We start from the raw sequence: 15,301 nt of genomic DNA on the forward strand, positions 1-15,301 counted from the left end.
TGATCTGTTTATAACCTCAAATCTACTTTCCTGAGTACCTCTTACAACCTTTCAACCCCTTGTTCAGCAAGAATCTACCTACCTCTGCCTTAAAAATATTCAAAGACTCTGCTTCCACCTGCTTTTCAGGAAGAAAGATCCATAGACTCATAACCCTCTGAGAGAAAAAATATATTTTGCCTAATTTCTGTTTTAAACAGGCGCCCTCTGACCTTTAAACAGTGGATCTGAGTTCCAGGTTCTCCGCATCTCCCCTTTCAAGATCTCTCAGGATAACTGAAACAATGTGGTGCGGAAACCCTGTCTTGTTTATTAGCAATACAACCACAAACACAGCTTAATGGGGCAGTCTGGGTTAGGAGCAGTCAATCTGAGCCCATACACCAGGACAACAGAGATTCCGGTAAAAAGTATTCTGCTCAGTATGCAGGCATCTCAGAACTGATTGTTTCAGGATGCTACCTACAGGATGAAAGGAAGGCGGTTACCTGGCAAATTGAACATCAGTGTCCAGAATAAGCTGGCCATGAGGACAGTCAGATAATTACATTAATTGAATAGAGTGCGTTTGTCTGGATCAAGGAAGGGCCTGAAAGACACTGGAGTATTGACATAGAGGAGATTATCCCAAAGATCAAGGAGTGGATGGTCTGGTCAACTAGAAGACCTAAAGAGATGGGACAGCAGTGGAGTGATGAACTGATGGAGTTCATTCCTATGCAAAGGCAAGCACAAAAGGCTTGGGTAAGAAAGTTGCTGTATTGCTCATACGCATGGTAATCAATAAAGGACTTGTGGTTCATCAGAAAATTTGGCTCATCTGTTTCATTGTCACCCAGAGTAAAGGTACGAATCCCGGCTTACAATCTCTGAGATCATCACATGTTTTCCTTTTAGAATTATAGGACCTCACTGAAAATCCCCTTCAGCTTGAGTTAAAATTAGTTTATAATGTCTGACATTACTGTTATGAAATATACCTCTGTTGGTCAATATGAAAACTGAAGCCTCAAAAGGTGAAGCTAGTAAATTATCAAAGTCAATCCTGAAAAATGAGAAGTGTTGATAACATTAAACTGACAAATGTCTCTAAACATTTTACAGTCACATCAAAATATTTCCAACAAAAGCAATGTAAAATCAGTGTTGTCATTTATTTCAAGAATATTATATAAATCAAGGCCTGTTATGATATTTATAATTCAACAATCAGTATCAGAATCTTTTTCATATGTATGGTAGAAAGGAAGTATTTATTTTGAAATCTGCACCACATTTTTTTTAATTAATAGAATGCTACAGTCACAATGATCACTTAAATAGCAGAAAGCAATAATTCATCCAAAGTCACAACAGTTGTTTTTATGTATTTGCTTTTCAAGTCAGGCATTATAATTTAATTTTCTGTGCTACAATTTAAATTTTTTATAAAGTACACATTTTCTGTGCTACAATTTAAATTTTTTATAAAGTACACATTTTCATTGAAGATGTATATTTACATATTATTGGGGTTATAACACAACATATTAAGCTTAATATTCTCATCCCAGTGACGAAGCAGGAGGAAAAGTTGTCGAGTTGCTCCCTTCAAACCATTGACAGTTTGATGTTCAGGAAGCTGCTGTGAGTGCAACCATGTGTCTGCCTTGGCAGCAATGAGCTCCCATTCCAGAAAGTAACCGGCACACTGATGTTCGAGCCATCCCAGTGCCACAGCAGTTGCCCAGCTCATCCCTTCCACATCATAGCACTGCGTATTCAGATCACTTACCGACTCGTAAAAGGCACCACTGGTTTCTGAAGTGACAGGTGAGTTTTCATATGGATCTGTTTCAGAGCCCCTGCCACTGTCATCTTGCTGAAGGCTGGTGCTCAGACCTTCAGTACTAGCACTGAATGAATTGTCAAGGCTTGCTGGAGAATTAGCAACATCCAAAACACCTTCAAGATGTGACCATGTAATTTTCTTTGAAATTTCTCTATTTCTTTCATTACTTCCTTGATCATTTTCAGACACTAACTGAAAGTTCTTACGAGCATTAGATTCAGTCTCATTTTGACTGTGGATAGAGGTCTCCATTTTGAGGGAAGTTTCAGTTTTGCTACTCGATGTATGTGATGATGTACATCGTGAAGTTGGGCTGAGACTTGCTCGGTGACATGGAAATGGTGAAGCTCTTCTCAGTCGATCCAGGGGAATCTGAACAGCTTCAGAAAAGGCTTCATTAAGAAGAAATGCTCCAGATGCCAATTGTAATTGCACCTGAAATACGAAAATCAAAATTAACTCTAGTCTTCTGCATAAGTATTGTTTTTCGAAGCAGCCCACTTGACCACACTTGTAGCAAGCAAGCAAAAAAGATTGTACGTAATTGGACCTTTGAAATGTTCATCTTTGAGAGATGAAACAATAAAAACAAATTACACAAAATTTAAATTCTTTCAGACAAAAGGAGAGCCATTTATCAGACACTCTTAAGAAAACCATGAATTTGGTCCAAATCCTAAATTCTATCACAGAAATTTCCTGAAGAAGGGTCACTGCAGCAATACTTCCAGCAATATTTGTTTTTATTTCTGATTTCCAGCATCCGCAGTTCTTTGTTTTATCCTATCTTCCATCCGTAAGTGTTGCAAAGGGATTTATTTGGTGAGATGTTACTCCTGTCTTTAAATTCCCTTAATCAATCTGTCTCAAGTCTATTCACAAGCAGTGTTCTAAGAAGAAACAAATATAAAGCACTTCATGCATTACATAGCGTTTTCTGTAAATACATCATGTGCATTTCCTATGTGGCAAATATTTGGAATAGTGTTATCAAAATCAGTTGAAGTTACGGTGTACAGTTATAAAGGGATTGATTACTATAGAGGTACTTGTACAATTTTGTGCTCAATGATCAATTCACAGACACATTGATCCCACAAGAATATCATCTATAAAAGAACATTTGATTATCAAACCAGTTTCACTTCCTGGAGTTTTCACTTGACTGTCTTCAGTGATCATGGTAAAATATCAGTTTTATTTGGATTAACTTTCTGGGTATTGAAAAGGAAACAATAAAATCCATGCTAAGATAAATATGTGTGTTGTCTGATTTATGAAGCCGGAATCATTCTGATTGTCCTTACGTCAATAGAGAAATAGACTTCAATCAGCAATGATGCAGTGATAATAACAGCATAAATTAATATTTTTGCAGCAACAACCCATGTTAAGCCTTAAATAAATTGTTACTTTAATTTATAAAAGTTAATCAAAGTAAAATATTCACAGTTTTTCTTACCAGCGGCAGATAATCACTAATCACTTCTTCAGGAGTGGTATCCAGTTTGGCAGACAAACAGTTGGGTTTTATTGGTATGTACTTCCCCGCCTGACTAGGGCTTCTGGATCTTCCCAGGTTAAATCTTGAGAAAAAAAAAGGAGGGTTAGCAAGTTGAGTAAATCAGTGGATAGATTCAGGTCAAGGAAGCAGACATTATACATTACAGCCATCGTGTTTTAGCTTTAATTCTCTGGTGCTTGTATTTTTTGATAAAACCAAATCAATTGAGTCAATAAAGCCTAGACATATTTAGATTAGATTAGATTAGATTACAGTGTGGAAACAGGCCCTTCGGCCCAACAAGTCCACACCGACCCGCCGAAGCGAAACCCACCCATACCCCTACATTTACCCCTTACCTAACACTACGGGCAATTTAGTATGGCCAATTCACCTGAACCTGCACATCTTTGGACTGTGGGAGGAAACCGGAGCACCCGGAGGAAACCCACGCAGACACGGGGAGAACGTGCAAACTCCACACAGTCAGTCGCCTGAGGCGGGAATTTATAACACAACATGCAGTCTTACTTATCTATTTGATAGATTTTACCATTGACAAAGGAGTTGTTGCGGTTTTAGTCAGTTTTCACTGAAAATTAGTACATGCTTTGCAATATTTTTTCAGTGGAATGCCAAAAAGTAATTCTCAATGAGGTGATACTTTATTCAGATGGAAAGAATTCTGTATTTCAGTTTTTGTAAAACATCTGACTGTCACTTTGATTATAATCAATTAAGAATAAGTTAAATCAGGATACCTGGATCCAAAGAAACTTTCAAATGATTTTTGTGATCGTACCAAGACTGTTGATGGACTTTGTGCATTACCTGGAAGAAGGCAGAAACTGTTGTTATTTTATTTACTGAAGTCAAACTGAAAATCAGTTAAATGTCAATAATTGGGATTTGTAGTTTTATACTCTTATTCAATCTAGAAAAGAGGCTTTCCAATAATATTGCATAGAATAATGTATTAACTGGTTGTACTCAAAACAAAATGTAATCCTAATAAGATAAATCCTCATTGAAATTATAATATTTTAGATTTAAATTAATAATCCATTTTGTTAGCCATATGCCTATGTCAAGATATCTCCACGACAAACGCTTGTGAAATTATGTGTCATTTAAATATAGTTCAAATGTCAGGCAGTGCAGTTTTTGGCTCAAAGATAAGGATGTGTAACTGATCCAAGTCTTGAACACTACACATAGTTTGTTCCCCTGCCCTAATTATTAATTTTAAATAAAATATATCGGGATAAATGCTAACATAATTTGAAGATCTTGTCTGGCATAATTTCAATGTTTGTGTACGTTTCTTAGTTGGAATGAGTTGAATCTGTTGCTCAGTTGAGATACAGACAGTTCTAGGAGGAGGGAGATTGGGCATAGATTGGGCCGTAGAGAACAGAAGAAGATCCTTGGGCCCATCAAGTCTGCACCAATCAAAGACAACCACCTAACTATTCTCATCCCATTTTCCAGCACTTGGCCTGTAGCTTTGTATATTTTGGTATCACAAGTGCGTATGTTTCTTAAATGTTATGAGGTTTTCTGCCTGGAGCATCCTTATAGGTAGAGAGTTCCAGATTCACACCACTCTCTGGGTGAAGAAGTGTTTGCTCACATCCCTTCTAAACCTTCAGCCTCTGACTGTGAATCTATTCCCACCTCAGTCATTGATCTCTCCATCAAGGGGAAAAGTTTCTTCCTGTCTCCCCTAACTGTGCTCCACATAACTTTACACATCTGAATCATGTCCCCTCTCAATCTCCACTGCCCGAAGGAAAACAATCCCAGTCTGTCCAATTTCTCTTCATTAATTAAACTCTCTAGTTCAGGCAACATCCTGGTGAATCTCCTCTGCACTCTCACCAATGCTATCACATCCCTGTTATAATGTGGATTCCAGATTTGCACACAATACTTCAGCTATAGTCTAACTAATGTTTTATACAATTCCGCTACAACTTCCCTGCTCTTCAACACTAAGCCTCAGCAACAGTGGCAAGTATCCCATGTGCTTTCTTAACCATTTGATCCACCTGTTCTGACACTTTAAGGGACCAATGGACAGGTGTACAAGGTTCCTCAGATCCTTGGTGCCTCCCAGGATCCTACTGTTCTTCATGTATTCCTTTGCTTTGTTTGTCCTGCCCAAGTGCATCACTTCACACTTATTGGAATGAATTCCATTTACCATTTACCAGCCTATGTAAGCACCCTCTTGCAATCTAAAACAATCCTTCTCATTATTTACTACCTCACCAATTTTTGTTTCATCTGTGAACTTAACTGATCAATCTTCTTACATCCAAGTTTATATCATTTATGTAAGCCACAAACAGCAAGAGTCCCAAACTGAGACCTGTGGTGCTTCCAGTGGACATTTACCTCCAATCAGAAAAAACACCTCGACCATCACACTCTGCTTCTTGCCACTCAGTCGATTGTGGATCCAATGTACCAAATTTTCTTGGATCCCATTGGCTTCTACCTTTGCTATGAGTGTCCCATGTAGGACTTGGTCAAAAGCCTTGCTGAAGTCCAAGCGGACTACAAAAGCATTGTTCTCATCTACACATCTGGCCAACTCTTCAAACAATTCAAACGGGTTGGTCCGACATGATATCCTCCAACATAACCGTACTGGCTGTTCTTGATTAATCCCTGCCTCTCCAAATGCAGAATGATTTCTAAAACATCTGCAGTTAACCTAGAGAAAATTGTAAAAGATCCATAAATATTTGTCCTGGATTTCCCTGAAACACTAAAGCCTCTAAATAAATCCACAAGCGTGTTTAATAATGTATAACTGTACAAGAATTATGAAACAATGTTTGACCTGATAATATCAGATTGATCAAATGAAATTCAACAGTTTTGTTAAGGCAAGCACATATCTGATTAATCTTAAGAGTAAAAACGTTAATTATTAACTTGATAATAGACATTGTGCTGATTGTGCTCCTTGTGTTGATCAAACCAGAATTAGCATTAGTTTTATGGAAAAAATTGCATTTCATTCACCTGGCCTACCAGTAGAGGGTGGTGGTGATCACAGCGGGTCAGGCTGCATCAATGGAGAGCGAGCAACCTTACGTTTCAAGTCTAGATGTCTCTTGTTTTCAGTACAGATTCCAGCAGCTGTAGTAATTTGTTCAGACAGTAGAGGGTGGTGTTGTGCAAAAGCTTAGGGTTTGATTTGCCAACATTATAATTCGTTGTTTGGAGATGCCGGTGTTAGACTGGGGTATACAAAGTTAAAAATTACATAACACCAGGTTATAGTCCAACAGGTTTAATTGGAAGCACTAGCCTTCAGAGTGCCGTTCCTTCATCAGGTGGTTGTGGAGGACACAATTGTAAGATACAGTAAACACTGTAAACTTTTGCTATAAATTCTGTGTCTTACAACTGTGCACTCCACAACCACCTGATGAAGGAGCTGCGCTCCGAAAGCTGGTGCTTCCAATTAAACCTGTTGGACTATAACCTGGTGTTGTGTGATTTTTGACTTTATAATTCATTATTTTTATAATGTATAAAAACTGTAGTGTATAAGTTCTACAATTATGTGTTATCCAAGTTCACAATTCCAATGTACCAATTTAAAACCAAGATACTCCAAGTACTATTATATTAGTAGTTTCATCAACAAGTGGCCTTAGTTCATGATTGATCCAAGGTCTTCGGCAAAATTGATATAAAGCTTCTCTAATGCCCTAGATTATACAGAAGCAAGCAGTTTAATGGTAAGTGACATGTGCAGTTGCATACAGTATATCCTGGCCAGAACAGAAAGAATTGAGTATTACCACAGTTGCATGTGACTGGGATTGATTTTATATGCATTATTCATGTGGAAAAATCCTCCAGTCACCGCAGTTAGCTGGAGATATCACCTTGCTTTTAATAGGAGTTGTTGCTGATCATGTTCTGTTTATTGCAGTTTGTAAAAACACTCATTTGAAATAGCCTTGGCAGACAGCATTAGGGTGTTGTTTAATCAGAGTCTGTTTATTGAATAAATGGATTTTATTTGCTGAGTTCAACTGTAAGTCCTGCTGCCTTTCAGTCAAATAAAATACTGCAATGTTGAAAAACTGAAATAAAAACAGAAAATGCTGCCAATACCGAGCAAGAGGGGCAGTATGTGTGGAGAGAAACAAAACTAAAGTGATGAAGAATCATTAATGTGAAGCATTAAAGTTGTTGTCTGACTTGCTCAGTACTTACAGTAGTTTCCATTTTTACACCTTTTTGTAAGTTGTTGGCTGATCAAATGGTATCTATGGATACTGTATGTAAACCAAAATACATGCTCTACCATAACTTAGCAGATTTCAGGTGAGCAGCACTTTCCTTTTAATTGCTCAGGGGGTATGGGTGTCACAGGCTGGGCCAGCATTAATTTCCCATCCCAAATTGTTAAGAATTGACTACATTGTTGTGGGTCTGGAATCAAATGTTGGACAGACAAGGATGGCAGGTTTCCCCCATTAAGGGACTTTAGTGAACCAGATAGTTTTATGACAATCAACACAAATATCATAGCACTAGCTTTTAATTCCCAATTTTTAATTGAAATAAAATTTCACCATCTATCATATCTTGAACCCATATTGCCCAAAATATGAGCCTGGGGCTTGGGATGACGAATCTAATGATTCCTGCTCCTCGGATGCTGCCTGACCTGCTGTGCTTTTCCAGCACCACTCTAATCTCCAGCATTTGCAGTACCACTTCTGCCGAACCTAATGATTATACCACCCCACGCCTAAGCAACCCTGCTTCAGAGACAGAGAAACATCAGTCAAAGATCTCAATACACATCATATCCATTCACCCCTGTATTGTGCATATTCAGATTGTTAGTTGGTATTGTCCAGATTCACACATGCAGAATGGCTAACAAAGTGAGATATTGGAAAGATGTTAATGTATGTTTAAGTATATTGTCATAAAGGTCAGTATTGCCACTAGAGAAAATCAGAAGAGGAAGGGGAGAAAATTGGCAACGTTCCTTTTTAAAAAGGTACAACCACCCGATGCGCACATTCCACACAAAGGCATTTTATCTTCTGAGTTTTCCACAAATACTTCCTTAAATGATTATTGCTTCAGTGTAGTGCATTGTTTATTCTCATTAATAAAATGTTTTAAGAAATATCAATTAATTTAGTTATAAAAGTACAAATGCTTGACCACATAGAAATCTGTGAAACGTATCAATCAAAACAGTTCCAGTATACTGAAGAGCTGGAGACTGAAAACTGGGAGACAATGATCTATTCTTCCCAGTTTCAGATGTTAATTCCTGACCTCACTCATAAGACCATATAAGACATTGGAGCAGAAATAAGGCCATTCAGCTCATCAAGTCGGTTCCGCCATTCAATTATGGCTGATACATTTCTCAACCCCATTCTCCCACTTTCTCCTCTTTGATCCCTTTGACAATCAAGAACCTATGTCTTAAATATATCTGTCTTAAATATACTCAATGACCTGGCCTCCACCGCCTCTGTGGCAGTGAATTCCACAGATTCACCACCTCTGGCTGAAGAGGTTTCTCCTTATCTCTGTTCTAAAAGGTCTTCCCTTAACTCTAAGTCTCTGCCCATGGGTCCTAGTCTCTCCTACCAATGGAAACATCTTCCCAACATCCAGTCTGTCCAGGCCATTCAGTATTCTATAAGTTTCTATTGGATCCTCCCTCATCCTTCTAACTTCCATCAAGTACAGTCCCAGAATCCTTAAACTTTCCTCATATGTTAAGCTTTTCATCCCTGGGACCATTCTCGTGAATGTCCTCTAAACCCACTTCAAGGCCAATACATCCTTCCTGAGATATGGGGCCCAAGACTGTATAGAATACTGTAAACGTGGTCTGACTAGAGTCTTGTGGAGCCTCAGAAGTACATCCTTGCTTTTATATATTCAAATAAATGCCAACATTGCATTTGCTTCCTAACTATGAACTTAACCTGCAAGTTTACCTTGAGAGAGTCCTGGACTAGAACTCACAAGTTTCTTTGCACTTCAGACTTCTGAATTTTCTTCCCATTTAGAAAACAGTCTATGCTTCCATTCTCCTTACCAAAGTGTATGACCTCACACGTTCCCACATTGTAGTCCATCTGCAACTTTTTTGCCCACTCTCCTTACCTGTCCAAATCCTTCTGCAGCCTCTTCGCCTCAATACTATCAGACAAACTAGCAGGAAACTTGCCAACAAGATACATGAACACCAACTGGGCACCAAAACCCACTATCATTAGTTTCCACACATACAAAGAAGGACATCACTTTGACCAGGACAACACACACATCCTAGGACAGGCAAAACAAAGACATGCACAAGAATTCTTAGAGGCATGGCATTCTAACCAGAATTCCAGCTATAAACACACCAATTTTGATCCTATCTGCCTTCCCTTGAAAAATAAGAACTGGAAATGACATCATCCACCTTAAGGAACCATGACCTATAAATAGAGAGGTGGGACATACCACAGTGCTTCTCCAGAGACTCTCACTGACAATGTTACCTAGTATGGTGACGAAGCGTCTGAAAACAAACCTTCAAGCTCAGTGCGCTAACTTACATACTATCTGTCCCTCTACCTATCGTTGTATCATCTGCAAACGTAGCCAGAATGTCCTCAGTTCCTTCATCTAGATTGTTAGTGTATAAAGTGAAAAGTTGTGGTTCCAACACTAACTCTTGTGGAACATCACTTGTCACTGACTGCCATCCTGAGAAACACCCTTTTATCCCCATTCTCTGCTTTCTGCCAGACAGCCAATCTTCTATCCATGTTAGCACTTTGCCTGTAACACCATGGACTCTCATCTTACTCAGTAGCCTCCTGTGCAGCACCTTGTCAACGGCCTTCTTGAAGTCCAGGCCAATAACATCCATTGGCTCTCCTTGGTCTAACCTGGTCATTACTTCCTCAAAGAATTCTAGTAGATTAGTCAGGCATGACCACCCTGATGAAACCATGCTGACTTTGCTCTATTTTACCATACACTTGCAAGTATTCAGAAATCTCATCCTTCACAATGGACTCCAAAATCTTACCCATGACTGAGGTTAGGCTGATTGGCCTGCAATTTTTTGTCTTCTGCCTTACTCCCTTATTTAAGTGAACAGACTATTTCCCTATGACAAGTTCTGTGAATTCCTTTGTTGTCCCCAGTGTTTTAAAAACACATCAAGTTATACATTTTAAAATGTGGATATATGTATCTTGGCTTACTCGAATAGAGTATCAGATTGAGCTCGCTACATGTGTGTCTAAGCTTAACCAAGCAAGATAATAATTATGCCACTTGTTGATCAACTACAATTTGAAAGGCAGTGGCTGTTTGAAACGTGCTAGGGGTGGAGATCGCAGCTCGGTTGTAGAAATGGCAGCATTACTCAACCAGCTGACACAATGCCATATTGGAAGATAACACACCTGTTCAATGTTGCACAAAGTTAACATTTATGAAGCAACACAGTCGGTTCGGCCCTTAGCAAAGGTAAAGCTCACCATGAGCAAAAATGTTTTTATGCAATGTGTGGTTAGGGTCTGGAATGCACTTTCTTAGAGTTTGGTGGGGGGCAGAAAAAAATTGAAGGGCTACAGGGTAAAGGCAGGGGAGATGGACAAGTTGAATTGATCTTGTAGCAGGTCAGCATAGAAATGATGGCCCAATGGCTCCCATGCTGTTACCATTCTATGATTCTTAATAGCTGGTAGGTCTTCTTCAGCTACCACTTCTGTCCCTTCCTCAACCATAATGAATGACTCACACTGTGCCTCCCTCTTAAACTCATTAAAATTCTTTGAAGAATCTATAACCGGGCTGATGTCTGGTTCAATTGTCATGGGAGGCTCAGAGAGTTGAGATAAGCCTTGCAGTGCACAGATACTTGATTCCTCTATCAGGGCATATGGGCATTCTGTAAACAAAAACAAAATAGCAAAGAATGACCGCACATGCATGTCATTGCATTGAAAGTACATGTATATTTTATGGAAGTGCAAAGAAACTAATCTAATCTTGACAAAATATAGATCATTGCTACATCAAAGTATATACTTGCACAAACCAGGATCATTGTTCTCTCCAAACACTTCAGCCTCCCAGTCAAGTATTTTCATGATGACCTCCTCACAGTGGGGATTAGCTGTGTCTTCATTAGCAAAGAAAAGAACAGTGTATCGTTTGAGAACATTTTTCACATAGAAAGGGCTATAGCAATGTATTGGTCACAGAGCAAATTGCACTGTTATGAACCACTACAGTTTGGAAGCAGGCCATACAACCTTCCAAGCAGCAACCCACCCAGACTTACTCCATCCCTGTAATCCTGCATTTCCCATGGCTAATCCATCTAACCTGCACATGCCTGGACACAATGAGTCAATTGAGCATGGCCAATCCACCTAACATGCACACCTTTGGTCTGTGGGAAGAAATCGGAGTACCCAGAGGAAACCTCGCAGACACAGGGACAAATGCGCAAACTCCACACAGACCCAAGGGTAGGATTGAACCAGGTCCCTGTGACTGTGGTATAGCAGTGTGAACTACTGAACACCATGCCACCCCTGGTATCTGACCAGGTGAAATTCAGAAAGAAGCATACAGAAATGTCCAAAGATCCAAAGAAAAGTCACACTGGATTCTGCTTTAACTTCATTTCTCTCCACACATTCTACCAGATCTTCTGCGTTTCTCCAGCACTTTCTGCTTTTATGTCAGAAATGTCAGAGTGAGTAATGAAGTGACTTGTCAATTCTCTCCAATCGTTATATAAGGGTTTGATAGTCTATTAGCTTACATTGCTCTAAATGGCTACGGACAGAATTTTAGATGTCAACCATGTTTCTTGAATGCAGCTTTAAAAAGAAACAGTATTAACCTGAATGTATCTGGTCATTTTCTGCAAGTGGAGAACAGAGGAGGTAATGAAAAATATTCAGGAGTATTCAAACAGAATACAGCTAGAAAATATAGTCGTGAAATTACGGTTGCAAAACACTGTTTGCTGACTGGTCTTATGCATGCTCTTCTTGACCACATTTCTGTCCTACCATTCATGATAATTTGAAGACCTTGTTTTGTGGAACAGGCTTTTCTAGATTTCTACATTATTTCCATAACCTCCCATAATTTAAACATTCCACACCTTTCTTGATTCACTGTTGCAAAATTTCATGCTGATGAGATGCCAAAATGATGATTATCGGAAGCAAAGTAAATTAGCTGTGCATTTAAACCACACATCTGTTCTTCAAAAAGTTTTAAGGTGAACTTGCAAGAATGCAGTAAAAATGGGAATAAAATGGATTCATCATTAACTCACCAAGTCTGATAAGCAGCTCATTAGATTCTGATATTCCGGTTTCTCATTATAGGTGAGACTCCTAATTTTCTGGTATCCAAAATCAGATGCTTCGTCATAAAATGGATACACCTCCCCAGTGGTTAATCTGATTGTCTGCTGTAACTTCAGAAAAGCTATACAAATTCTGGAAAATTTGTCTTTTAGAGAGCAGACACCTTTTTGGCCATTCAGATTGTCTTTATCAAGTACCATCTAAGACTGTGGCAAAGTCCCGTAGGAATGCTTTACCCCCTCAACAGCTAGTAGCCCCCACCTGAATCACCTAGCTGATTCATATAAATGCACAGATTACAAGTGTGCTGATAGGGTGTAACTTGCCAGAGGCAAAGGTTCTATGTATTATTATTAGTGATAGATTGGGAATTAGTGCCAAAACCACTCATGCTTACAGGCATCTTAAACAGATTTGTTTCATTTCTATGTAGTCAAGCAGCTGTAACATTTTATTAAATCAGTTTCAAAACACATATTTCCATCAAAACTACCTTTCCAGTCAAATGAAGAAATCGTTAAAAACATAATAGGACAAAATATATCCAATGTACAAAAATAATCACTTTTAAGAAGGAATTCATGGATGGATGGGGGTGCAAATGCATGAATAGAATTTCTATAGATGTGGCTATATCAAACTTGCATTTGGTTGCTGGGCAGGTGACAAAACAAGCATCTCAAAAAACTGTTGGTTTCAGAAATGGAGTTGGGTAATCTCCTGCTACAGACAGTCTGCAACACAAGAAGGCAGGCAGCTGACAATATTACAGAGCTGACCATTAAACAAGTTATCAGAAGTCTCTATTTCTCATTCTTCTAATAGTGCATCGGTGAGTGGATTAACTTGATTCCCCAGTATAGCTAATCTGAGGTGACAAAATGTTAAATATAATACAGGAAAATGCTTGCATTTCTAGAATACCTTTCACAATCACAGACATTCGAAAACACTTTAAAATGATATAATTTTTGAAATGCAGTCACTGTTGTTTTGTAGAAACAGTAAGTTATATGATTAAAGCAATTGCTCAACAACGGGAAGATATAAGTTTTCCTAATCAAAGATGTTATAACATACCTCCAGAGCAGGTAGGACTTGAATCCAGGTTGCTTTGTTCATAACCAGGGACACTCAATGCCATTGTACCAACAAGAAGCCTAACAATGTTAATTGTTTCTAATCAAGCTGTTCAGGGATGTTACTACACATCTGTAGAACAGGTGGGACTTGAACTCAGGCCTCCTGGCTCAAAGATAGGGACACCATTTGGCCCCTAAAATTGGTAATATAAAATAGATGCATCATGGGTATGATGTGAAAATGTGGTATTTCCATTAATTGGTATTAAATAAGGATTTAATTAACCAACAATACCTTAACATACCTTCAATGTGACAAAAGCTCTTACACTTATACCCAGGTGTAAGTTTAACAGTCTGGGCAATACTTTCAGACCTTTCACCTCAATGGGAAAAAATTCCATATCACAAAATTGGCAGCAGGAGCACTAAAGCACACAAAATACTTTCACCCCAGATAGCAATTAGACACAGTTGTGCTTGAACACAAAACCCACATTGTAGCCTGGTGGACCCAGTGAAAGGAACAGCCCGATTTTTATTTTAATTGATTTTCATACAAAAAAAAATTTGGTGTTTTGCATTTAGGTGGTTTATTCACAAACGGAGTTTTGAAACTGAGTGGCAAGTTGAAAATTTAACCTGTTATTTTGTGCTATTTTTAACATGTTTAATGGTACATTCTCAGAAGCACATTTCAATAATACTGTGGTAAAAACAGAAAACATTAGAAAAACTGTACTCTGCACATTAGGTAGCATCTGTGGAGAGATAAACAAAGTTAGGTCATTGATCTGAAACACAACTTTGTTTCTCTCTCCACAGATGCTGCCAGATCTGCTCAGAATTTTATGTTTTTATTTTAAATTTTCAACATTGACAACATTTTGTTTCAATCATGTTGTTATCAGACATACTTAGTATGTGCTATAAGGAAAAGCAGTTAAGCTGAATTACACCAAAATATGATACTCTTTTAATGCAACAGACTTCCATCAAAACTATCTTGCCAGCCAAATGAAGAAATCGTTAAAAAAATAAGAGGACAAAACATATCCAAAGCACAAAAATAATCACGTTTAAAAAGGAATTCCTGGATATACCAGGGTGCTTAGTATGTGCTTTTAGGAAAGTAGTTAAGCTGAATTATACCAAAGTATGATACTCTTTTAATGCTAGAGACTTCATCAACTCCCGTGACCAATGTAAAAACAATAACAGCAACTCTGTTGTGGAACCTCAGAATGTTCCTTCAGAACACAACTGAGCTGAAGAAATATAGAAGAATAAACTCTGTTATACTATTTGCTGGTTTGTCCCAATTTAAGAAAATGTAGAATGAACATTTTACATTGCCATCTTCAATAATATATCACGGTTAATTATCTAATCTAGAGGCATTCCCTTTATGTCAGTATTTTCCAAATATGTGCTGTTGATGAGGAAATTCATTGAGCAGCCTCTACAAAATAAC

At 38.3% G+C, this 15,301-nt stretch overlaps 1 protein-coding gene across 6 annotated transcripts in view; it reads right to left on the bottom strand.

Annotated features, from left to right (window-relative positions):
- Positions 1–1,135: 1,135 nt before the first annotated feature.
- vwa5b2 (von Willebrand factor A domain containing 5B2) overlaps positions 1,136–15,301 on the bottom strand; it is a 167,272-nt gene continuing 153,106 nt past the window's right edge. For 2 of the 6 annotated variants that reach the window (XM_043702439.2, XM_087993474.1), the window contains 5 exons: positions 11,452–11,535; positions 11,152–11,301; positions 4,097–4,166; positions 3,294–3,417; positions 1,136–2,266 (listed from right to left, as the gene is read on the bottom strand). In XM_043702439.2, the coding sequence (XP_043558374.2) occupies positions 1,499–2,266; positions 3,294–3,417; positions 4,097–4,166; positions 11,152–11,301; positions 11,452–11,535 (1,196 nt within the window). In that variant the 3' untranslated portion in view covers positions 1,136–1,498. The remainder of the gene's footprint in view (positions 2,267–3,293; positions 3,418–4,096; positions 4,167–11,151; positions 11,302–11,451; positions 11,536–15,301) is intronic. The other 4 variants (XM_087993475.1, XM_043702441.2, XM_043702443.2 and 1 more) reach the window with 2 other exon arrangements.

The sequence above is a fragment of the Chiloscyllium plagiosum genome, unplaced genomic scaffold (assembly GCF_037043375.1).
Source record: "Chiloscyllium plagiosum isolate Xiang-an unplaced genomic scaffold, Cpla_swu_hap1 HiC_scaffold_13, whole genome shotgun sequence".
NCBI classification, from domain to species: Eukaryota; Metazoa; Chordata; class Chondrichthyes; order Orectolobiformes; family Hemiscylliidae; genus Chiloscyllium; species Chiloscyllium plagiosum.